General features: G+C 44.9%; 1 protein-coding gene across 1 annotated transcript in view; it reads right to left on the reverse strand.

Annotated features, from left to right (window-relative positions):
* ACSS1 (acyl-CoA synthetase short chain family member 1) overlaps positions 1–16,326 on the reverse strand; it is a 170,901-nt gene extending 154,575 nt beyond the window's left edge. The window contains exon 1 of the mRNA XM_007954181.1: positions 15,987–16,326. Within this exon, the coding sequence (XP_007952372.1) occupies positions 15,987–16,326 (340 nt within the window). The remainder of the gene's footprint in view (positions 1–15,986) is intronic.
* Between the last annotated feature and the right edge of the window lie 10,348 nt (positions 16,327–26,674).

Genomic DNA, 26,674 nt, shown 5'->3' on the forward strand with positions numbered 1-26,674 from the left:
GAGGAACCTGTACATTGACCAGGAGGCTGTTGTTAGAACAGAACAAGGGGACATTGCATGGTTTAAAATCAAGAAGGCAGTGCATCAGGGTTGTATCCTCTCCCCATACTTACTCAATCTGTATGCTGAGCAAATAATCCAAGAATCTGGACTATATGAAGAAGAACATGGCATCAAGATTGGAGGAAGAATCATTAACCGCCTGTGATATGCTGACGACACAACTTTGCTTGCTGAAAGAGAGGATAACTTGAGGCACTTACTGATGAAGACTGAAGAATACAGTCTGCAGTATGGATTACATATCAATACAAAGAAAACAAAAATCCTAACAACTGGACCAATAAGCAGCATCATGATAAATGGAGAAAAGATTGAGGCTGTCAAAGAATTCACATTGCTTAGTTCTACAATCAATGCCAATGGAAACAGCAGTCAGAACATCAGACAACGTATGGCAATAGGCAAGTTGGCTTCAAGGGACCTCTTTCAAGTGCTGAGGAGGAAGGATTTCTCTTTGAGGACTAAGGTGCACCTGACACAAGCCATGATGTTTGCAATCACTTTGTATGCATGTGAAAGCTAGACAATAAATAAGGAAAATCAAAGAAGAATTGATGCTTTTGAGTTGTGGTGCTGGTGAAGAATGCTGAAAGGACTGTGGACTGCTAAAAGAACTAACAGATCTGTCCTAGAGGAAGTGCAGCCAGAATGCTCCTTGGAAGCGAGAATGGCCAGACTTCGTCTCACCTAATTTGGTCATGTTGTCAGAGGGGTCTATTCCCTGGAGAAGGATGTCATGCTTGGTAAGGTGGAGGGTCAACGAAAGAGGGGAAGGCTCTCAACGAGATGGATTGACACAGTGGCTGCAACAATAACAGTAGCAAGGATCATGGAGCTGGCACGGGACCGGGCGGTGTTTAGTTCTGAGTAGGGTCGCTATGAGTCAGACACGACTTGACGGCACCTAACAACAACAACAATAGAGTAGAGGTACAATCCAGGAAAAAGATTCAAGTTCTTTCTCAAGTATACAACCAGCAGCCCTACAAGCTGGCTTTGGCCCAAGAAGTGATGCAACAGGGAAAAAGACATCCTGGTTTTCCGGAAGCTCTGCTCCTCTTCCCCTCCCATTACCCAAGCTCAAATCACATGACCTGCCCACTAACCAGAAAGTCAGTTCTGACCATTACCATAAATCTGAGGATTAGTAGGATCATGTTCCTCATATGTTTGCTGACATCATGTTCACTATTGATTTGATTTCAAAATGAGCTTAACTCTGACTAGATAAGCCAGAGCCACTCCAAATCCTCAAAGCCAGGTATTCAGTACACAATTCCCCATCAGCAACCCCAGGCCTACAGGGGAAATGAGTACTCTGAATAGCTTTGGGGGCTGCAGCCTTCTGTCCACCTGGTCTCTCAGGGTCTCCCCAGTGTCCTGGTCTTGGAAAAATAAGAGCCTTATTGAATCAGGTCATCACAACCCATCTCCACGTGTGGGTTCAAGCACTCCCACGATACTCCCTCAACTTCTCTTTAGCAACCTGTTGGGAACTAACCATCCAAGCTCTTTCCAAACCTCCCCTGATCTATGGCAGCTGTTGACCTACCAGGAAGAACTGATTCCATATGTTCACTCTTGCCTGGGGAGTAGGTACCTTCCCATACTCGCAGCTGTCAAGTCAGATCCAACTCATAGCAACCCCACCTTGGGTTTCCGAGGAGGTAGCACTGCAGAAGTAGATTGCCCAAACTTCCTTCCAAGGAATGGCTGGTGGGTTGGAACTGCCAGTCAAATGCCTTGGGCACTACGCCACCAGAGCTCCGCTCACCCCCAAGGCCTGCCAGCATACCCCTCAGTGCTGATCTTCCCATCAGGCCATTTCTTCACCAGTGACTATGTTGTCCACAGCTGTGGCTCAACTCTCAAGCCTTCCATGACCTCTTGGTCTCTGCTCCCCCAACACCCAACAATGGTGGGTGTTTAGGGATCTTGCTCATTCAAAAGGGGAAAAACTCCAGGTTGGGGAGAGATAGGAAAAGACTGCAAGAGCCTGAATCCACAGGACTCAGGCTTGGAGGCAGGTGTGAGGCAGGCATGAGAGTGGAGCCAGCCAAACCAGAGCGGGCCATGGGGAGGCATGACAGACCCAGCTACAGGTCTTTCACTTACCGGCCTGTCAGTCCTTTGCTCTCACTGGTGACTGGGCACTGAGTACTGAGAGAGATGGTCAAGCAGGTAGGTGCAGACTATTCTGATGCCACTTTAGCCTGAGCCTTACTCAGACATTTTTAGTCCAGGACTTCCCAATCCCTCCCACTATCTCTGCAGTTCCCTCACATGGGGCTAAATCAGCAAAATCCAGGCATATTAAGTCCTGCCCCAGCTTCTGGAGAATGGACAAAACAGTCACAGAAGGAAGAGGTGACAAGGAGGATCCTAGCACCTGAAGGCCCAGAATGAGTCCTCAGTACTACAATCAAGGGCTGCTCCATGGCTAATCAGGCCCCTTGTCTCTCCAAACTCCTTGTCATTAGTTGAACTGTGTCCCCAAAAAATACATGTCAACTTGACTAGGCCATGATTCCCAGTATTGTGTGGTTGTAGTTCTCCTCCATTTTGTGATCTGATGTAATTATCCTCCTTTTGGTGATATCTGATGTAAATCCTAACCTCTATATTAGGATTAGAGTGGGTTGTATCTTGACTCACAGCCTTGCAATAGGACATGACTCAAGAACTACCTTTATTCAAGTCACCATCCTTACTTAAGTCAAACCCTTGCTTGAGTCACACCTTTTATCTTACAAGACAGGAGAGATAATCTATCAGACAGGAGAGACCTGATTACCACCAAGAAAGAAGCAGAGGAGCAGAGCACATCTTTGGACCAAGGGTCCCTGTGCCGAGAACCTCCAAGGCCAAGGGGTAAGATAGATTCTGAGACACATGGAGATCTCCAAGGAACCAGGAAGCAGGAGCTAAAGAGACAAGGACCTTCCTTCAGAGCCAACAGAGAGAGAAAACCTTCCCCTGGAGCTAGTCCCTGAATTTGGACTTCTAGCTCTGGTAGCATAGTGCCTAAGGCACTTGACTGCTAACTAAAAGGCTGGCGGTTCAAACCCACCAGCCACTCCTCGGAAGGAAGATGTAGCAATCTACTTCTGTAGTGATACTGCCTCAGCAACCCAAGGAGGGGTTTCTATGTGTCGGGTCTGACTCGACAGCACATAACAACAACAAAAAAAAAACTTGAGAAAATATTTTTTTGTTGTTAAAGCCACACACTTTTGGTATTTCTGTTATAGCAGCAGTAGATAACTAAGACAAAATTTGGTACCACGAGAGTGGGGTGCTACTGTAACAGATACCTCCAATGTGAAGGCAGTTTGGGAATTGGGTAATGGGTAGAGGCTAGAAGAGTTTTAAAGTAGTTGGCTGCTAACCAGAGGGCTGGCAGTTCAAACCCACCAGCCATGCCTTAGAAGGAAAGTTGGGTATTCTACTTCCATAGAGATACCACCTTGGAACCCCAAGGACAGGTCACTCTGAGTTGGAATTAACTCAATGGCAGTGAGTTTAGGCTTGTTTCTTTTTTTTTAATAGCAAAAGCCTAGATTGTCTTAGAATGTCAGTAGAATTATGGGCATCAAAGGCAATTCTGGTGAAAGCTTAGAAGGAAGTAAGGAGAGCTATAAAGAAAGTCTCTGACATCTTAGAGGGTACATATGGCACCAGCAACAGAATGTTGCTAAAAATGTGGACGTTAAATCCACATTTAACGTCCTTCTGGTGAGGCTTTAAAAGAAAATGAGGATCGTATGATTAGACGATGAAAGAAGGGTGATGCTTTTTACCCATGCAAAATATCTTGTCTAAATTACATTCAAACATTTGGTGGAAATTATGAACATAAATATTTGGCTGAGTAGATTTCTAAGCAAGATCTTAAAGAGGCCACATGGTTTCTCCTTGACAGTTATAATAAAATGCAAGAGGAAAGAGATGGGCTGAAAAATAAACTGTGCAAAATGAAAACAGAACTTAAATATTTGGAAAATTCTGTTGTATAAACTACAGAAACATACCCTAGGATCTTCACCAAGGCCATGGCTACACAAGCTTTTGTGAAGGAGATTAAGCCTGTGACTGATGGATCTAACCACCAACCACAGCAGAAAACCCATCAGCTTAGAGTGAAGGGGACAAAGAAAGAATGAAAGGAGTGAATGCTATCTCTCTCTTGAATCTATTCAGATAGGAAACAGGCCAAGGGAGCTACATCTGTCATCCTCCAAGTAAAGAAAAGAACCATCACTGGAGCAGCTCAGAGATCAGCAGAACTATTGGAAGGAGCTCGAGAAGCAGAGCTGGTCTCAAAGTGTGAGACCATGGCCTCTGGGGTTTCAAAGGGTAGGACCACATTCCCTTGGATCTAAAAGGGTAGGGGCAAAAACTACTAGGTTGTAAAGAGTCAGATCTATGCCAACTCAGTTCAAGTGTGGGGCTGCTGTTAAGGTGTGCCAGGGGGATGAGACTGCTACCAAAGCTGGGGCAGATGGGGTGGGGCAGAAGAATGGGGGCTGCCAGTGGTAATGGGGTGGGACATCACTCATATGGATTAGAAGAATGGGTCCACTCAAAGCTGAGGGAGCAGAGATGCTGTTCCAGTGGGCCTGGAAGGTGGAGCTGGACATTCAGAGTCTGGAGGGCAAGGTAATTACACAGATGATCTCAGAAAACAAGATTATTTTCAAGCCAAGAGAACTAATATAATTTGTTCTGCTGGGTTTTGGACTTTTTTGGTGCCCATCATTCCTCCCTTCCCTCAAAGTGTCTGGATTTGTAATGGAAATGTTTACCTTGTGCCTATTCCACCATTGTGCTGTGGAAATAGATAACTTGTAATGCAGATTTCATAGGTTTACAGGTGAAGAGGAATATTGGCCAAGAATGGACTACACCTAGAGTCTCACTCATATTTGATTTAAATGATTCAGAAGATGAGATTTTGGACTTGGACTTGATTTAATACTTTTGAGATGATGATACACATGGCAAGGACATGACTTTGGGGAGCAGTGGTGGTTAAAGTTCTGTGTCAATTTGATTGGGCCCTGTTTTGATTGGGCCCTACAGCTGGATGTAGTTATTCCCCATGATGAGATTGGTCATTAACTGTAGGTGGGATCTGCTTTGAGCAGTTAAATAGCTGCCTTCAGGGTGTGGCTTGCTTTCAGTACATAGGAAGAAACTTTGGGACAATTCTCTAGCTTTTGGCACATCTGGATCCTGCATTTGGCTGAGTCTTCATCTCAGTGGCTTGCCATGTTGCCTACTGATCTTGGGATTATTCCTTGACTTGAACCAGTGGCCTGACATATTGTCTGCTAATCTTGGGATTGGGCCATTTTACTTGCCAACCTTGAGTTTGTCAGCCTCAGCAGCCAGAAGCTGCCAGAGTTAAGGGATGCCTCCAGCTCCAGTGAGCCTGAACAAGAAGCAGAGCTAAAATCCAAGTTCAAGGTGCCTTCATCTAGCCCTTAGAGCTGGCACTTTGAACTCAGACTTCCAGCCTCCTAAAACTGTAAGAGAATAAATCCCTATTTGTTAAATTCATCCACTTGTGGTATGTATTTTATAGCAGCATTCCAAAACCAAACCAAACTCACCGCGTTGAGTCTTAGAAAACCAAAATAGGGGGCAAAGGATGGAAAGTCATGGATTAAATAGTGACCCCCCTCCCCACAACATATGTGTCTACTTGGCTAGGCCATAATTCCTAATGTTGTATGGCTGTCCTCCATTTTGTAGTCTGATGTAATTATACTCCATTTTGTGATTTGTATTGTAAATCCTAACCTCTAAACTCTATATGTTAATGAGGCAGGATTAGAGTGGGTTGTATCTTGACTTACAGCCTTGTCAGAGTGTGTGACTCAAGTACCACCATTATTCAACTTACAACATTGCTTGATTCACAACTTTTATCTTATAAGGGATAAAAGGAGAGAGAAGGTAGTAGAGAAGAGGGACCTGAAGAAAGAAGAATCCAGAGTGGAGTGCATCTTTTGGTTCCAGGGTCTTTGTGCTGAAAACCTTCTAGACTGAGGAGTAAGACAGATACCAAGACACATGGAGATCTCCAAGAAACCAAGAAGCAGGAACTGAAAACACAAGGACCTTCCTCCAAAGCCAATAGGGAGAGAAAACCTTCCCCTAGAGCCAACACCCTTAATCTGGATTTCTGCTCTCCTAAACTGTGAAAGAATAAATTTCTGTTTATTAAAACTACCAACCTGTGGTATTTCTGTTATAGTAGCACTAGATAACTAAGACCTCATTGCTCCAGCTAACTGGCTGTCCTCTCTATCCCCATTTGTTTTTCACTCACATTTACTCTCATCAGGCTGACTGCTTTTCAATGCATCCCAAAGCAAGAAGCACCCAGCACCCACAACCCTCACCCTGGCTTGACCTCAGCTGGTGCCACCACAGCCTCTTTGCATCCCAGCAGCAGGGAAGGGTGCAGTGTGCTTCTCTGCTTCACAGGTAGGAGATAGCCTGGACACACAAACCAGTAACTTGCTTAGCTGTTAAGTGCAAGAGCTGCACCGGGGAAGCCCAAGCAATTTTGGTCAGTCCCTACCTCTAACTTGCAATTATGATAGGGTGTGATACCCTCAAGGTTTTAATCTAGAATCTAAAGTAATATTCACATTAACAATCCAAACAGCCATCCCATAAAGAAGGACCCCACCCACTGTCATTGAGTCAATTCCAACTCATAGTGACCCCCATTGGGTCTCCAGACCTATAAATCTTTACAGAAATAGATTGCCCCATCTTCCTCCCACGGAGCAGTTGGTAAATTTAAACCGACAACCTTCTGGTTAGCAGTCAAATGCCTTAGGCATTGTGCCACCAGAGCTCCTTATAAACAGGGACAGGCAGTAGTAATTTACAATGATCTTCTCCCCTCTCAAGCCATTTTTAACTTTTTGTATAAAACACAAAGAGATAAAAAGCCATTAAATTGATGAGGATTAATAATCAAAAGTTACCTTTAATTATTTTAACCTACTTTCAAGTTTGCAGATAAGTTAGAATTTGAAACCTACTAATATGAGGTTAGTAGTATTAGTAGGTTTCAAATTCTAACTTATTTGAAACCTACTAATATGAGGTTAGGAGCTCTGGTAGCATAGTGCCTAAGGCACTTGACTGCTAACCAGAAGGCTGGCGGTTCAAACCCATCAGCCACTCCTAGGAAGGAAGGTTGGGAAATCTACTTCCATAGTGATATCGCCTCGGAAACCCAAGGAGGGGTCGCTATGGGTCAGACTCGATGGCGCATAACAACAACAACAACAATATGAGGTTGCCTCTGAGAGGGAGGCTGCTGGGTACCAGGTGCAAGGGAGCCTTCTAAGATGATAAAAATGTTCTGTGTCTTGTTAGGAGAGAGGGTTACATGACTGTATGCATTTGCTAAAACTGATCTAACTGAGGTAAAGAGGTATGCATTTCACTGTAAGTAAATTATACCTAAAAATAAATAAATAATAATAGATTCCAGGAAAAAAAATTACTAATAGTACTTACTGGCACAGTAAACCTCTTTGACCTACTGCCCAAAAGTAGGAGAAAGGAAAAGCAAACTGAGGACAATGGCTCAGTTGCAGACCTCAGACATACACAACAAACTCAACATCAGTGTCTGTATGTATGAGTGCTTGTGTGTGTATGTGAGTGCATGTGTGTGTGTGTGCGTGTGCATGATGTGTGATGTTTGTGAATGTTCATGGTAAGGCCACCCTGTGCTATGAATCCCACATGAGGCACTAACTTTCCCCAATGGTCTCTAGTGTTATTCCCAGCATAATATGCCATGATGCAATAGTACCCGACGCTAACGTCAAGCAGGCTACACGGTTTTCTTTTTTGTTTCAGCACAAAAAGGTTTACAATTCCTTGTCTACTGCAGGTAAGATTGAAAATAATGTAATCACTAAGGGAAACAGTTTGGCAGGTACTCAAAAAGTTGAAATCGGACTACCATATGATCCAGCAATCTGAAACCCAAGTGTATGGGCAGAAGAAATAAGGCAAGGACACAAATAGAAACCTGTCCACCAGTGTTCATTTTTCACAATAGTCAAAAGGTGGAAACAACCAAGATATCCACCAACAGAGGAATGGATAAACAATGTGCCACATACATACAATGAAGTATTTACAATAGGCAAATATATAGCAACCCAAGTTTATTCGTGGTAACCAGGGGCAGGCAAGAGAGAAGGAAGGGTATTAGATAACTATTGCTTTAAAAAAAAGAGAAAGTTTTATAAATTTGAAAACAGTGGAAATTCCTTTCCACCTCCCAGAAGCCTCTCCCTTTGTACCAATTTTTTTTTCTTTTTTTTTTCCTGAATGGGGTGGTCTTCAAGGAGTTCAAGGCATTTAAAATTTTAACTGATCCACCAGGCACCAGTTCTGATCAAGGCACCAAGCAGAGCACCAAGGGAAATGTTAGACAAATAAGGACAGACATTTGAAAGAGATGCTGATGGAAGAACATGCAGCAGTTACCAAAAAGAGAGTAGACTTGGGCAAGTACCATAACATTTGCCCAAACTGGACAAAGCAGCTGAATTTACTTGGAGAAGGCAAACCCAAGGAAGTTAAGAAAGTAATAATGGCAAGAGACCTTCAGGTAGATAACAATCCCTGTGTGCTGGGCTCTAAACTAACCCTGGAAAAGGGATTATCTGTGTCTCTGCAGCATGGATGTGGAAACAGAGGCACAGAGAGGTTAGATAGCTTACCAAGGTCTCATAGCCAGTTAGGGGAAGAGCTGAGATTCAAACACAGACTGGCTAGCTGGATGTTTCTACCCTTCACAGTGAACCCACAATAGTCCGGATACTAGCAGTAAATACCTACTCCACAGATTGGGGATGGCAGGGAAGAGGGGCAGAGGTGAGTTGGGATTGGTTTTACAGAGCAGATAAGATTAGGAAAGTGGAGAATGGAGAGACCAATTCAATCAGGTGGAAAGGAAAAAATGAACTATGGGAGAGATAGAGAAAAAACAAAGTTGTTGGAAGAAAATTAGTAAACCAGTTTGGGAAACAGTAACACAGGGGTCACCAATTGTGGTACACAGGCTACAGACATGTTTTGTTTCTTTGACTGATATGTGTGTGTGTGTGTGTGTGTGTGTCTCAGTCCAGTCCAATGTTTAAAACTTGAGAATTTTCACACTAAAACCATGGGCTTCTGTCATCTCCAGAAGCCACAGGTCCATGGAGGAGACCAGACCAGCCTAACCTAGAGGAAGCTAAGGCAAAGACCACCCCTCAAGAGGACTTGTCCTGTCACCCAGTTGCCTCATTGCTTTTATCACCTATTTTGGATGGGCTGGACTATAGTGCCCAATACAATGGAACAGGAGGGGATAACACTGAGTAGGTAATGGAATGCCTCAGGAAGACAGGGGAGACTTCAGACCCAGTTAGTGCGATGCTTGAAGGGGACTCATGTAGAAGGGAGGTCAGACCTGGTCAGCACAATGCATAGAGGGGTCTCACAGGAAGACAGGGAGAGGTCAGAATTGGTCTGTGTGATTCATGAGGTCTCACAGGAAAGGAAGAGCTACTGATAGTACTCTGGCTTCTTTAGCATCTTGCTTCTCCAAGTATCACACATCACTTGGGAGCTGTAGCTAATGTAAATTCTCAGCCGCTCCCCGATTTGCTTGAATTAGACCCCAAACTCTGAAGAGACCCAGGAGATGTGTGCCTTATTCAATGAGTGCCTTATTTAATGAACTTGCTCACACTCTGAGTCTTGCCTTAAGTCATCCTGGAAAGTGGTCTGCTCAGGTGCAGTTTGGAAACAGCCTCTAGCTGTCCAAGACCTGCAAGACCCGGCGCCTCCTACCACACTTGGGCAATAAGTTCTCCCTACCTAAGCCTGCTGGCTGCAACTTCAGCTGTAACTTCAGAAATGCAAGTTCTTGGGGCCCACTCACAGCTGGTGGATCTGAGACTGGGGGTAGGGCAGCTGTCTATGTTTTCATAGCCCTCCAGGGGGCTCTGGTATCACTTGAGTTTGAGAAGTGCCAATTTTGGCCAAAAAGAGAACTACTAGAGAGACCCTTGGAGGGCATCCTGGGCCCTTTTTACACTAAGCAAGAGGCACAATTGAGGAAGGTGGACAGGACCCAAGGTCAGCAGCAGTGCGCTTACCTCTTCAGCCCAGGCTGACACCTGGTATAGGCAGGTCAGAGCTGAGCCCAACGAGCAATGTCCCTGCTGCCTGGATGACACCTTCCCTGTACATAAGAGGAACTTGGCCATGGCCTTGTGTGATCCACCCTCCCCACATGCCCTGCTCCAGGCACCCTGCAGTTACCAAGTCCTGCCTGGCTCCTGTCTGCTTGCTTGACTCAGGGCCCTCACACTGGTTTGTCTCTCAATGTGGGATACTGTCCCTTTTTTTCATGTAGTCTCTTCACCTGTCTCCTCCCACCCTGCGGGCCTCAGCCTCCATGCCACTTCCTCAGATAGGCCACTCCCTTCCACCCTGTCTTACTGCACACACTTTTTCTTGGATTCTGCATCTTCCTTCTGATGCATCATTAGCTCTGTTTGCTGCTCACTACTCCATCTGTAAGTCCCCTGAAGGCAGGCCCAGTTGTCTTGCTGGTTTCTATATACCTGAAGCCAACCCTAAGCATAGGCTAGTAGTGGAAGCAACCACTCCAGGATGAAAACAGGGTCTAAACAGCACAAGTCTTGCTCCACAGGTCCATGGAGGAGACCTCTTCTTGTGTTTGTGAGTCTATTTCTCTAGTAGGTCTCTTTTTGGCCAAAATTGGCACATCTCAAACTCAAGTGACACCAGAGCCCCCTTGAGGACTAAGAAAAAACAGATGGCTGCCCCACCCCCAGTCTCAGATCCACCAGCTGTGAGTGGGCCCCTAGAATTTGCATTTCTACATGATGCTGATGCTGTTGGCCAGAGACCCCACTCTAATAGATAGAGAGATGTGTAGAGACATCCACTACACACATCTACAGTGAGACAGACAGTTGCCGAATTGATAAGACATCACTGTATGGCAGTCACCATTCAGTGACTGTAGACAATAGACATGTGGTTTAATCTGAGTCTGTTTCCAAATCTGCAGGGTGGATGTAAGGATGCCTATAGGAATGAAGCTATCATGCAATGTTTCCTGACATGAGGTCAAATAGCTTTGCAACATTCACAAGAAAAACACAAATGGAATAATCCCTCCCTTTGTTCACAGTTGCCCTAGATAAGATTCAGAGACACAACACCTAAAGAGTACACAGTATGGGGTTTCAGAGGCCCATGATGCCATACATGTGATGGTGCTTAACACACACGTATGGGTCCAGCTACAGGGAGAGACAGAAAAAGGGAAAAAAGAAGAAAGAACAGAGGGAGGGAAGGAAGAAAAGAAGGAGGAAGTGTAAAAATCCCCCGTGTTAAAAAACAAGTAACAACCTCCACCCAAAGAACTGGGCAGTGAGAAAAGAAAATCCCATTTCCAAAATGAGTTAGGCAAGTGACCGAGTGCAATTAAAGGCTCAACTCAATCTCTACATCCTAGTTCAAGCCTTTTCCAAATCTCCCAGCATACAACCAGCATTCCAAACACACTTAGTCAAGACTTAACAATTACTTATCCTGCCTCATGGTTCTGGAACACAGTTTAATTCTCCCAAGCCTCTGAGGATAGGGACCATGTTTATAACATTCCTTTCTCATGGGAGTTGGAGCAACATCCTAATTCTCCCCTTAGCAGCAAGTCAGCCATGTGGCTTTGTTTACTAACTTATTGTCTATCTTCACATTAGAATGAAAGCTCTCTGGCATTGGGACATTTTCCAGATTGTTCATCACTCTGCATGAGTTGGTGCCTTTCTTTCCAAATCTGTACAGTAGGCCACCACTTACTCATGTTGGTATTGTGAGAATCATGTAAGACTAGGCCATGGAAGCAATGCCATGGGGTTCCACCACAAGGCTCCAGAAATGTTCACCAAGGCTCCCATATCCCAACCAGGGCCAGAGCCATCACTGCATGTATTTAAGCAGATGCCTGTTTGTGATTCATGAGTTTGGGGGTTGATTTTTGAAAAAAGAGCAATTTAAACAGTGCTATCATTTTCATTTTAAAAGTGATACATGTTCAAGTAGAAATTTTCAAGAACTCTTGTCAATTGTTTAAATACATTCCTTCTTCCTCCACCTCCAACTTTAAAAAAACCCAACATGCAGTAATTCAATTTTAATCAAGACAAACTAGGGAGTTACTGTTCACAAAAGAATTAACAATGGTTTTTCTTTAAATAGCAAATGTCCTTGCCACATTTTTAGATATTACATCAGTTACAAAACTTGTATTTGCTACCTTTCCAGAGCATCTGCTATTTAAAGTAAGCCTTGCCTGTGACAACTGGCAAGCCAAGAGAGGACAAGTCTTCTGGAGGACTCTCCTCCCTGGATGTGGGGTGCACACCGATTTAGATTTCCTTGCGAGACTCCAGACAAGTTATTTTCATCACTGAGAAAAAAACAGGAGTGTGATACCTTGCCACCTCAGTCTATCTGCCTCCTAAAAAAAGTGAGACATGACAGAGAGAGGAGACTGCTGCAGTAAAATGTTCCTATTCTCACAATTCAGGTCCCACAAGTATCCATACCATCTCTCCATGTTAAATGCTTGGTTAAAATTAGTTTCTCTACTCCCTTTCTTGAATGTAAAAATATCCACCTTTTTTAAAAAAATCAGAAAGAATCTGAGGTTTGGGAAATACAGCTTAGCTTAGCTGTGTGTTTTGAAAACAGCACACGTCATTACTTTTGGTTTCTGCATTTGCAGCTTCCTGACATCTTGAGTTGATACATCACAGCAAAAACATCTGTTGAGCCCAACAAAGGACAGAGCCAAATTTCCAAGAATCCTTTTTTAAAAACTGGGCTTTCCAAAGAAGCTACTGCAAAGCAATTTTACATAAACATAATGGAGACAAGTCACTGAAAGGGGTAAAGATCTCTGACCCACCCCTACCCCCCTGCCCAGTGTTTCCCAAAAGTACTGTGGCTGGCCTCTGATATCATAGCCCCATCTGGCTATCTGGCTGTGCCAGGGCATGGGATTAGCAAACTCTGTGGTACTTTGAAGGCCATTTAGGTGGCTATGATTGCCTGACTAGTGCCAGCTTCCCACCTCTCCCAGGTTGCTCAGCCACAGACCCCTGCTGGAAGCCACAGACAGAGGCCACGGTATCCCCCATGCTCGTGCCTCATAAATAGTATGGACCAGTTACTGGATGCTTGTAATGTGCTAGGAAGAATGTTGAGTGCTTTGTGAGCATTTTCTCACTTTATCATAACAAAAGCCCTCAAGGTAAGTGTGTTGGCACTCTAGGTAATAAGGAAACTGATGCCAACATACAAGGTAACCCAACCAAGGCTCACACCACTTTAACATTTAAATCAAATAAGAAGGGTCAGAAGAAGCCTAACAGCTTCTGCCTGGATCTCTTGGTCCTCTTGTCTGCAGCCATATCAAAGTCCATGAACAAGCTCTATGTAGGTGCATGTGGGTTCATGGCTCCAGCTGAACTCAGCCTTCCAGTTCTCCCAGCCCAGTCCCTGCCCAGGCCCCAAACATATGAGATTCTTTGGTAAAGATATTCTTGAAGTTTCAAGAGTGATCCTTCCTTGGAACAACCCATGCTGACTTTATCAGCCACGACACACATATAAGGCCAACGCATCCACACCCATTCTACAACTTTCTAGAGCAACCATGGTCTGGCCTGGAACTTTTCCGTATTGTCTCCTCTGTGTTTATAGACACTGGCAAAGAGCAGAGATACTACTGCCCAGATGATGAGTAGATATGCATAACATTTGAGCTGAGAATGCTGCTGAAAAGCTGGTTTTCTAAAAGTCGTTTTTCTACAAGTCAGTTTTCTGAAGTACAATTTCTGGCTCAGGCACTTGTAAAAGCAGCAGCTTTGGAAGAAATAAGCGGAGAAAGAAGGAAGCAGAATTGCTTACTGACTAAACCCAGCCTTCACAAAAGAGGTTCCGGGTCCTTGCTGTCTGCCTCATAGTTCCTCCCATAGTCTTATCTGAGAGTGAAAGGCTGCAACTGTGTATCAGCCAACCAGAGGCTTCCACGTGGCCTGAGGCACTTCCCAAGGAGCTGCACACTTTCAGCCCTGTTCCTTTTAAAAGTTGTTCTTCTCCCCTTGAAGGGCACATTTTACCAGCTTTGCAAACCTCAGAGTTTTTTGTTTTGTTTTGTTTTGTTTCTCTCCACCAGTTCAAGGATGGCTGCTGCTGACTCAATTTTTTTAAAAAATCATTTAACTAGTAAGTGACTCATTTTGATGAAGCCAGCAAAATAATATAAAATACACACACACACACATACATACAGAAAAATTGGTCAGTTTCCTGAAGTTTATTTGTCTGAAAAGAAACTGCATGTTCTTTTATGGCTATTTCTGAATATAATAAATTTAAAATGCTACCTTTTATTGGGAGCTCTGGTGGCATAGCACCTAAGGCATTTGACAGCTAACTAAAAGGCTGGTGGGTTCAAACCCACCAGCCACTCCTCAGAAGGAAGACTGGACAACCTACTTCCGTAGCAATACCACCTTGGAAACCCAAGGAGGGGTGGCTATGAGTCGGATCCAGCTTGATGGCAGTGAATTTGGCTTTTTTAGTTGGCTCTTATTGGTTGCCAATAGGTGCTAGGGCCTGGGCAGTATTATAGTATTCCATTCTCACAACCAGCCTAGAGGGTAGGCATTATCATTCCCATTTTACACATGAGGAAATTGAGGCTAGGAGTAGAATAACTCAACAAAGAAGTGGAGGAGTTGAGTGAAAAGCCAGATCCCCATCCAGGCTCTGGTCTTGGCCAGGACATGTGTCTGTCATGAAAATCTGCACTCCTTTCCTTCACCATACTCCACCTAACTCTTATCCTCATTTTTCCAGATACCTCAGTTTCTCCCGGTCACCTTGACTTGCCCAAAGTCCCCTCCTCTCCAGCTCCCAGCCCCACTGAGTCACTGGCTTCTCTTCAGAGCCTTCTGTTCTTGCTGCCTAGATAGCACATTAAATTGGGGTAGGGCACAGTGCATGTCCGCCCAACCCCCAATCTTATCAGAAGTTATTATTTCAGTCTCAGCAAATGCCAGAGGACGCTACTGGCCACCTTTCTGACACCTCAAGCCATTAGACCTAGAGCAGGCATTGGAAGGGAGACTGAGATAGCTTTATGTCCCTTCCTTACCACCCACTGACCTGAAGGAAAGAGATACTGATTCTGATCAATGCTCAGTTTACTTGGGTAGCACTTGCCCCCAAACATCCATTGTGAACTGCATTCCAGCTCGCTGTAACAACCAACAGATTGATTGCCTTTCCTTTTTGCCTCCACGAGGTTTTACACTGGAGGATCCCCAACTCCTTAGCGCCCCGCGCCCTGCACCAAGCTTGGCCCAGGTGTCACTTGCTGTCTCTCGCAGGTTAGCACTCCGCAACACTGCCGTGGAACTGTCATTAAACTTTGGAGTCAGCCGACCAAGGAGCCTCCTAGGGCGGCAAAGCCTTCTAGAAACTGGGGTCCCAAGCTGACTTGGTCCCTAGTGCGGAACGTGAATTCCGGGCGCAGGGTACCTCCAGCCCAGGGCTAGAGTCTCTGGGGCCTGTGGAGTCAGGATAGAGGGGTACCATGGCACTACAGATTAGACCAGATGGGGCAGGAAAACCGAGAAAGGTCCTCTGGTGGGGCTGCCAAGAAGACACCAGGTGCAATTCGCCTGGCTAGGCGACTACTGCTGTTAGAGAGGAGTCTTGGGGCCCCTTGGGACGCGTGAGTTGGGGGCACCCTGAGTCCCCAGCCCACTCACCGGACACATTTAACTGGCCTCCCAGGAACCAGCCGATCTTGCCACGGCTGAAGTCGCAGTCCCACACGGTGTGGTAGGGGGTGTCCCACACCAGCGTGTCCCGCGCTAGCGGCCCCCAGAAGGCAGCTGGCTCCCGGGCCGCCTGCGCCCTCAGTGCGGAGTACGAGCTGGGCTCCTTGGTGGCGGTGGCGGTGGCAGTGGCAGAGGCGCTGCTGGGTCTCCCGGAGGCTGGCCAGCTGGGCGCACTTGCCCCGTTCAGCAGCCGTATCTGCTGCACCGAGCGCCTGCACAGGCTTCCCAGGAACCTCCAGACGCCGCGGCCCAAGCTGAGAGCCGCCATCCGATCCTCAGTACTACCGAAGTAGGTACCGCCCTTAGCGCCCGCCAAAGCCAGCACAGGCGCCAGAAGCAGGGTGCGCCCTTTAGTTTCTCCACCGGCCCGCCCAGTCTCCGCCTTCGAGTACCACCCACTCGCCGCGGCCCCCGCAGATCTGAAGCCGCCTTCGGCAGGTCGCTCCAGAGAAGGGGAACGCGAAGAGAGAGCCTAAAGAGGGACAGCAGAAGCGCGCGAGCGGTGCCCTGCAAGATCGCAGAGCCCTCCTGATCTGCGCGTCGAGACTGACACTTACATCTAGCTGCTTTAGTTTCAGTTGTGCGCTCTTATCGGAACTCCTACTAGAGGGAAGAGAGGGGGAGGGCTGCTCCAAGCTGGGAACAATAGAGGCATCTTCGGTGTGGATTAGCGCAGGTTTCAGGTGGAGGGAAGCGCTCAGGAGGGTCCTACAGTCAAAGGGCAATAGGTTCAGCCTTTCAGAGGCTGGAGTCAAAGTATTAATCTATTTGTGCTCCACTAGGAGTGAACCCCTCACCCCTCGGGCCTGCCAAACCCCCACCACACAAACATGCACACACATGCCCCGTAGGATAATGGGCCAGGAGGCTGTAGGGCTCTAGGTTCATAGTCTGGTCCCCATGTTCATGTCACCCAGCTCCCAGCCCCAGCCCCAGCCTTGCGGTGGGGCAGAGTTCACCTCTTCCCTGGAAAAATATGTGGCAGAAAAGCACAGCTCCCTGGCACCTTAGGTGATTTGAGGTGATGGAAATTTTTTGGCTTGGTTTGGTTTCAGCATCTCTAGCCTGCTTCAAGCCCTGGCTCCACTACTCCACTACTGACTAGTTCTGTGAGTTTGATAAGGAGCTCTGGTGACACTGCAGTTGAGGCATTAAGCTGCTAACCAAAAGGTCAGTGGTTCAAACCCACCTGCCAGCCTCTCTGTAGGAGAAAGATGAGGCAGTCTTCATCCATAAAGATTTACAGCCTTGGAAACCCTAGGGGGCAGTTCTCCTCTGTCCTATAGGGTCTCTATGAGTCAGAATCTGCTCAGTAGCAGTGGGTTTGGTTTGGTGACCTTGACTAAATTCTTTCACCTGCCTGTGCCTCAGTTTCTTTACCTGGAAAATGAGGGTACATTTCCTTTATAGGGGCTGCAGTTAAGCATAAATGAGACAAGCTGGATGCATGGCGATGGCTGTGTTATCAAGGCAGGACAAATGGAAGGAAAATCATAGGAAGCTTGTCTCAACAGATTCTTAAATATTTCAATACCCAAGAAGAAACTCCTAATAAAGAAGGTAACACAGGGGAAAGGGGATTGGGGGAATTGGTCTGTTGAATTCTTTGGATTTGGGAAAGATTTCCTCCTTTGAGCTATAAAATGTTCAGAGGACAATGCCACTGAGAGAAGACCAGGTGTACTGGTATACCTTCAGGGCTACAGACACAGCTGACACTTCATGAGCAGTGGCAGGTGCCCTAAACTGTACCAAGCATTTCACCTGAATTCTCCACTTCGTATAAAAGTTATATAGTCCAATCCCCTTGTGAAGCAATGAGGAAACTGAGACCCAGACAAATAAAAGGACTTCCTGAAGAGCACAGGGTTGGCACATGGAAGAGCAGGACTAGCACTCAGTGCCCCCAACCCCCACTTCAACATCTGCTACACCACTCAGACTAGTTTCCCATTTTTAATAGAGTATATAAAATTATAAATACTGAGGTAGATAATCTCCATCACAGTGCATCCTCCTTCTATAGACTGGGTGGCCTACCCTTGAAGTCTGTGCTGGTCTTACTACCTTGACCAGTAGAATGTGGAAGAATGGAACTGTGCAGATTCAGATCTAGGCCTTATGAGACTCAGCAGCTCCAGTTTCTGTTCCCATGGGGACCAACTGCCATGCAGTAAGGAATCTCATCTGGCCTCTTAGGAAGCTCACAACCAATACACTCAGCTGACAGTCAGGAACCACTCCCAGATAATGAGGCTCCAGACAAGGCAACAAAATGAAGGTCCCCTGACAATACCTTGTGGTACACAAGAACTACCCAGCCAACTTACAAGATCATGAAAAATAATGTCATTTTAAGTCACTCCATTTGGGGTGGTTACACCCCAGTAGGTAACTGATCTAACTGTGGCCACAAATGTGTGGTCTTCTTTCTACTCCCTGGCTGCCACTTTATAGCCCTTCATAGCTGCTCCTGCTTTCCCTGCCCTGAAAGTTTTCGAAGGTCCTGGGCTCTGACCTCAAACCTCTCCTCTCCTACCCTTAGCCAAGAGCTCTCTATTCTTTGGTTCTCCAGCCTTGTCCTTCTCTCCAAATTTCAGCCCTCTATTCAAAGGTCTGATTGACACCTCAGTCTATCATGTCTTGGGGATTCTGCCCTCAGACATTGGTCCTTCCACCGTCATTCTCATGTCAATATAAGAAATTATCATTTCTTTTTGTTCCCACTTAAAACTTTATCATCCTAATTTCTTCCCTCTCACATTCCACAAATAATCTGCAAGCAAATCCTGGTGAATCACCTTCAAAATATATACAGTGTCTGATTGCTCCTGCCTATTGTGAACCTTCTGTCCAAACCATACCCTCACTTGTGAATTATTACTTTTACCCTTGCCCCCTTCAGACTAAACCCCACAGCAGTCAGTGTAATCCTTTAAGACAAGGATAGATCAAATTGCCTTGTATTTTACGGTGATCCAAAGGCTCCCTCGACTCCAAAAGTAAAAAGCCATAACCTTACCTGGACCCACAAGAGTGCACACTTGCTAGCACCCTCATTCCCCAGAATGTTGTTGACAGAACAGCATCAGCATTACTGGGAGTTTCTCAGAAATGCATAATCTCAAGACCCACCCAGACTTTCATTGACCTTATAGAATCTGCATTTAACAAGTTCCTAGGGGATCTGAGCATATTGAAGTTTGAGAAATGCTGCTCTCCCTGACTCAGAACATCACCTTTGAGACTCCTCTCCTCCCGCTGTTCCCTGACTGACTCTCTTCCAGTTACCTGGCCTCCTCCCTCTCCTTTCAACCCACCAGGCACACTTCCACCACAAGGTCTTTGCACTGCTACTCCTTCTGCCTGAAACACTTTTCCCTCAGATGTCCCTGTGGATCCTTCACTTCACTCAAGTCTCTTCCAATGCCTCAAAGAGACCTTCCTTGTTACCTAGATAGAATCACCTCCCAAACTCCATACTCCTTAGTCCCAACACAATATTTTTTTTTTTCTCCATAGCTCGTATATACTCAAAACTAAAACCAAACTCACTGCCCTCAAGTTGATTCTGACCCACAGTGACGCCCATTGGGTTTCCAAGGCAGTAAATCTCTATTGAAGTAGATTGCCCCATCTTCCTTCCACAGAATGTCTGGTGGGTTTGAACCACCAGCCTTCTGGTTAACAGTCAAATACCTTAGGCACTGTGTCACCAGAACTCATTATTTTCTCTCTCCCTGCCCCCCCCCCCCAATGGAGAAAGTGTTTGAGAGAAGAGTCACCAGCTGTTCTCTTCTGGGACTGCATCCCCAGCACCTAAACCCATGCCTGGAATGTAATTAAGTGCTCAGCAAATGGGAAAAGACTAAGCAGAAAAACATCTAAATGATAGTATGAGTGATGTTTCTTCTTTCTATTTACCTTCATTAGAATTTAGAATTAGATCTTTACAATGGTAAGCATATACAAAATTAACTCTATTTTAAAATACATCGTTCCTATTTCCTTCAGGTTGAATAAGGGAAGTGACTATGTGTACATAAAACATTTCAGAACCAGTCAGGGCAGAATTACACTTCCACAGCCAAGTTAGTCAACTTTGGCCCAAGAACTTCCACCTGAGAGTTACAGTTTCTTTTGCCTCCATACTGGCAGTCGATGGTCAGGCCCATAAGAACTGCCCTATGCTCCTGCCCTGTGCCCTGTGCCTCAGCAATTCTGAGAAGCAGAGACCATTGAGTAGCACCATCTTCTCACCTATGGACTCTACATCAGTAGAGCCATCAGCTGCTAAAAGCTGTATGTTTGCAGAAAACAGATGTAGTGTTATGGATTGGATTATGTCCACCAAAAAAATATATTGTAAATCTTAAACCCTATACTTAAAGGGGAGGGAGACAGACCCGACCCCAGAGGCAAGAAAGGGAGGGAAACACCAGGGATGACAAAGCATCAGGATCCAGGTAAGGTGAGGGTAGAGAGTTTTCAAACAGCTATAGAAGATAAACTTGTCTGTCAGTTTGTCATACTGTGGTGGACTGCACATTGCTGTGAGGCTTGAGGCTGTGGCACCAGTATTTCAAACGCCAGCCAGGTTGCACATGGTGCACAGGTTTCAATGCAGCTTACAGACTGAGACAGACTAGGAAGAAGGAAGAGGCCATCCACTTCTCAAAGAATTGGCCAAGGAAAACCTTATCAATAGCAGAGAAATGCTGTCTGATACATTGCTAGGATACTTTATGAATAGCCTGGAAACATTGTCCAATACAGTGCAAGGGGAAAAGCCCCTTAGGTTGGATGCACACAAAATATAACTGGGAAAGAGATGCCTCAACACAGTATAGACAACTTTAATGATATGGATAAAGTACAGCTTTTGGGACTTCCATTTGCTGATGTGGTATGACTCAAATTGAGGAGAAACAGCTGAAAACATCCATTAATAATCAGAACAATGAATGTATGAAGTATGAATATAGGAAAATTGTAAGTTGCCAAAAGTGAAATGGAACACATAAAGATTGATATCCTAGGCATTAGTGAGCTGAAATGGACTGGTTTTGGCCATTTGGAATCAGACAATCATATGATCTACTATGTCAGGAATGAGAATTGAAGAGGAATGGCATGGCATTCATCATCACAAAGGATGTTTCAAAGTCTGTCCTAAAGTACAATGCTGTCAGTGATAGGATAATATCCATACACCTACAAGGAAGACCAGTTAATACTACTATTATTCAAATATATGCACTAACCATCAAAGCCAAAGATGAGGAAATTGAAGATTTTTATCAATTTCTGCAGTCTGAAATTAATAGAACATGCAATCAAGATATATTAATTAATTAATGCAAAAGTTTGAAAAAAAGAAGAATCACCAGTAGTTGGAAAATTTGGCCTTGGCAACAGAAATAATGTTGGAGGTCACATGATAGAATTTTGCAATACCAATGACTTATTCATTGCATATATCTTTTTTCCAACAACATGAACAGCAGCTATACATGTGGCTGAATGGAGTACACAGGAAGCAGATTGACTATATCTGCGGCAAGAGGGGATGGGAAAGCTCAATGTCTTCAGCCAAAACAAGGCCAGGAGTTGATTGTGGAATAGGCCATCAACTGTTCATATGCAAGTTCAACTTGAAGTTGAACACAATTAAAACAAGTCCATGAGAGCCAAAATATGACTTCAAATATATCCTTCCTGAATTTAGAGACCATCTAAAGAATAGATTTGATGCATTGAACACCAATGACAGAAAACCAGAAGAATTGTGGGATGACATCAAGAACATCATCCATGAAGAAAGCAAAAGGTCATTAAAAAGACGAGAAAAGAAGAAAAGATCAAAATGGATATCAGAGGAGACTCTGAAACTTGTCCTTGAGGAGAGAGTAGCTAAAGTAAATGGAAGAAATGACAAGATGAAAGAACTGAACAGAAGATTTCAAAGAGAAGCTCAAGCAGACAAAGCCAATCACTATATGAAATGTACAAAGACCTGGAGTTAGAAAACAAAAAGGGAAGTATGTGCTCAGCATTTCTCAAGCTGAAAGAACTGAGGAAAATATTTAAGCCTTGAGTTGCAATATTGAAAGATTCTGTGGGCAAAGTATTGAATGATTCAGCAAGAATCAAAAGGAGATGGAAGGAATATACAGAGACACTGCACCAAAAAGAATTGGTCAATCTTCATCCATTTCAGGATGTGGCATATGCTCAAGAACCAATGGTATTTAAAGAAGAAGCCAAGAATTGACAGAATATGCATTGAGATGTTTCAAGAAACAATGCCCTGCTGGAGGCACTCACTCGGATATGCCAAGAGATTTGGAAGAGAGCTCTCTGGCCAATTGACTGGAAGAGATCCATATTTGTACCCATTCCAAAGAAACATGATCCCACAGAATGTGGAAATTATTGAACAATATCATTAATATCACATGCAAGTAAGATCTTACTGAAAATAATTCAAAAATGGTTGCAGCAGTATACTGACAGAGAACGTACAGAAATGCAAGCTGGATTCAGAAGAGAATGTGCAATGAGGGATATCTTTGCTGATGTCTGATAGATCTTGGCTGAAAGCAAAGAATACCAGAAAGATATTTACTTGTGTTTCATTGACTATGCAAAAACATTTGATTGTGTGGATCATAACAAATTGTGGATAACACTGGAAGAATGGGAATTCCAGAACACTTGATTTAACTCCTGAGGAACCTGTACATAGACCAGGAGGCTGTCATTCGAACAGAACAAGGAGACACTTCATGGCTTAAAATAAAGAAGGGAGTGAGTCAGGGTTGTAGTCCTTCACCATACTTATTCAATCTATATGCTGAACAAATAATCCAAGAAGCTGGGCTATATTAAAAAAGAACGTGGCATCAAGATTGGAGGAAGAATCATTAACAATCTGCAATATGCTGACAACACAACTTTGCTTGCTGAAAGTGAGGATGACTTGAAGCACTTACTGATGAAGATTGAAGACTAGAGTCTTCAGTATGGATTACAACTCAATATAAAGAAAACAAAAATCCTCACAACTAGACCTATAAGCAGCATCATGAAAATGGAGAAAAGATTGAAGTTGTCAAAGACTTCACATTGGTTGATTTTACAATTGACGCCAATGGAAGCAGCAGTCAAGATATCAGATGATGTATAACACTGGCAAATCAGCTGCAAAGGACCTTTTTGAAATGCTGGAAAGCAAAGATGTCTCCTTGAGGACTAAGGTGCACCTGACACAAGCCAAGATATTTTCAATCACCTCATATGCATGTGAAAGCTGGACAATGAATAAGGAAGACTGAAGAAGAATTGATGCTTTTGAGTTGTGGTGCTGGCAAAGAATGCTGAAACTACCATGGACTGCTAAATGAACTAACAAATCTGTCCTGGAGGAAAAACAGCCAGAATGCTCCTTTGAAGCAAGAATGGCCAGACTTCATCTCACCTTCTTTGGTCATGTTATCAAAAGGGACCATTCCCTGGAGAAGGATGTCATGACTGGTAAGGTGGAGGGTCAATGAAAGAGGGGAAGGCCCTCAACAAGATGGATTGACACAGTGGCTGCAGCGATGGGCTCAAGTATAGCAAGGATTGTGGAGCTGGCGTGGGACCAGATGTTTTGTTCTGCTGTGCATAGGGTCACTATGAGTTGGAGACAACTTGATGGCACCTAACAACAACAACAACCTTACTTGAATTAAGGAGCTTGAGTGGTGTGGTGCTTAAGATATTTGACTGCTAACAAGAAGCAACCTTCTGGTTCAAACCCACCAGGTGCTCTATGGAAGGAAGATAGGGCAATCTACTCCCATAAAGATTTACCATCTTGGAAACCCACTGGGGGTTGCTATGAGTTGGAATTGACAATGGGTTATACTTGAATTATGGTGTTGATGAAGAATATTTAATATACCACAGACCACCAGAAGAATGAACAAATCTGTCTTGGAAGAAGTACAGACAGAATGCTCCTTAGAAGGAGGATACTTCATCTTATGGACATTGGACATGTTATCAAGAGGAACTAGTCCCTGGAGAAGAATATTGTCTTAGTTAATATAGCGCTGCTATAACAGAAATACCACAGTGGATGACTTTAACAAACAAAAATTTATTCTCTCACAGTTTTAGAGGCTAGGAGTCTGAAGTCAGAGCACAAGCTCTAGGGGAAGGGTTTCTCTCTCTGTCAGATCTGGGGGAAGGTCCTTGCTTTCTTTCAACATCTGTGGGCTCAGTGTCTCCTGGAGATTTCCATGTATCTTGGCATCAATCTTCTCCTGGGTCTAATCGGTTCCCACCAGAGACCCTGTGTCCAAACAATGTGCTCCATCCCCAACTCTTCTTTCTTGGTAGTAGTTGGTTCCTCAGTCTCTGCTTACTTTTCTCTCCTTTTATCTCTGGTAAAATAAAAAGTAATGTAGGCCACACCCCATAGAAACCCCTCTTATGTAGGATCAGGGTTGTGACCTGATTTAGGGTGTTCCATCCCACCTGTTCTGGTTACCTAGTGTGGCAGAAAATACCACAAATGGGATGGCTTGAACGAAGAGGAGTTTATTCTCTTACAATTTGAGAGGATAGAAGTCCGAGTTCAAAGTGCCAGGCTCTAGGGGCTGTGTGTAAGCCCATTGACCTTGGGCTTCAGCTCTGTCTCTTGCTCCTGGCCCACTCTTCACTCAGGCAGCTACTGGCTGCTGAGGCTAACAAGCCCAAGGTTGACAAATAAAATGGCACAGCCCCGAAGTTACCAAACCACATGGCAGGCCATTGATTCAAGTCCGTGGAAAGTCCCAAGGTTGGCAGAGCATGGCAGGCTGCTGAACAACGACTTGGCTACATACAGGGTTCAAGTATGCCATAAGCTAGAGACCATTCCCAAAGCTGTTTCTTATATATGGGAAGCAGAGCACATCCCTAACCAGCTACTCAGCTGCTTGTGGTAGGTTCTACCATGGAGTTGATTGCCAGTCTCATCATGGGGAATAACTACCACCAGCTGCCCAGCCACTCAACTAGTCCCAGCCAAGTAGACACAAAAATGTAATCACCACGATTCCACCCTTTGTCAACTTGGCACCTGTACAGATCTTCTATGGGTGGTATCTGTACAGATCTCCTTCACTGGGTGACTCACTAGAACCCAAAGCTGTTTCTTATGTATGGGTAGCAGAGCTCATCCCTAAAGCAACTACTCAGCTGCTTGTGGTAGGTCCCACCATGGAGTTGATTGCCAGTCTCATCATGGGGAATAACTACCACTAGCTCCCCAGCCACTCAACCAGGCCCAGCTATGTTGATACACAAACATAACCACCATGCTACCCCAATCCCTTTTAACTGATTGGATGATTATATCAGATCACATAAGGGTGATGATCACATCATTACATAACTGCCAAATTACATCATAACACAACTGCCAAACCACTAATAATCATGGCCTAGCCAAGTTGAAGGAGCTCTGGTAGCATAGTGGCTAAAGCACTTGACTGCTAACCAGAAGGCTGATGGTTCAAACCCACCAGCCACTCCTCGGAAGGAGGGTTGGGCAATCCTACTTCCATAGTGATACTGCCTCGGAAACCCAAGGAGGGGTCGCTATGAGTTGGGGCCGACTCAACGGCACATAACAACAACAACAACAACAACAGCCAAGTTGACACATTTTCTGGGGACAAAATTCAATCCATTACATTCCACCTTTTGGACCCCCAAAATTCATATCCTGACCACATATAAAACACTTTCACCCCATTATATCATCTCAAAAGTTTTAAATCAACTCTAAATTCAAAATCCATCCTGGGGCAAAATTTCTCTCTATCTGTGAATATAGAACACAAGTTATCTGCTTCCAAAGTACAATGGTGGAACAGGCACAAGGTAGACATTTCCAATACAAATGGGAGAAATTGGAAGGAAAGAAGAATAACAGGCACCAAACAAGTTTGAAAACCAGCATAATGATTCACATCAAACTCTCAAGGCTTGAAAATATCCCTCTGTTCTTTGAGACCATCTAGACTCTGAGTGTTTCCCACACTCTGTATTCTGGGTGGAGGTTCCTCAGCCCTAGGCTTTAGCCTTACCTTCCAGGCCCACTAGGACAGTAACTCTGCTCACTCAACTTTGGACAGACCCATGCTCCTGGTCTGAGTAGTTATGCCACTCCCTTGGCCCTAGAAGGCCTTGTTTTTCTGACCATTGTGTATGGAAGACCTACCCCCTCACCTTTGGGCAGTCAATCTGGCCCCATCCCCCAGTCCCTCATGAATGGCAGCCCCACACTCTGGAATTGAGTTGGTGAAGATCTGACTCTTTGAAATGTAGGAGGCTGGGGCTCCACCCTTTCAAATTCCTTTGAGATCCCAGAGGTCTTGGCCCTACCTTTTGAGATCAAGGCAGCTCTGCTCCCCATATACCTTGTCGTTTTGGCTTCTGCTTCCTGGTTCTGTGGCCCCTCGGCCCCTTTGCCCCTTGAACTTCTTGGACTGGCCCAGCTTCTGTCCTTCTCAGGCAAGTATTACAAAGATCTTTAGCTCTATCAATAAGTGCCCAGAGGTACCCCATTCTGTCACTAA

This window comes from Orycteropus afer, unplaced genomic scaffold (assembly GCF_000298275.1).
Source record: "Orycteropus afer afer isolate SDZICR_OR568_19922 unplaced genomic scaffold, OryAfe1.0 scaffold00440, whole genome shotgun sequence".
NCBI lineage: Eukaryota > Metazoa > Chordata > Mammalia > Tubulidentata > Orycteropodidae > Orycteropus > Orycteropus afer.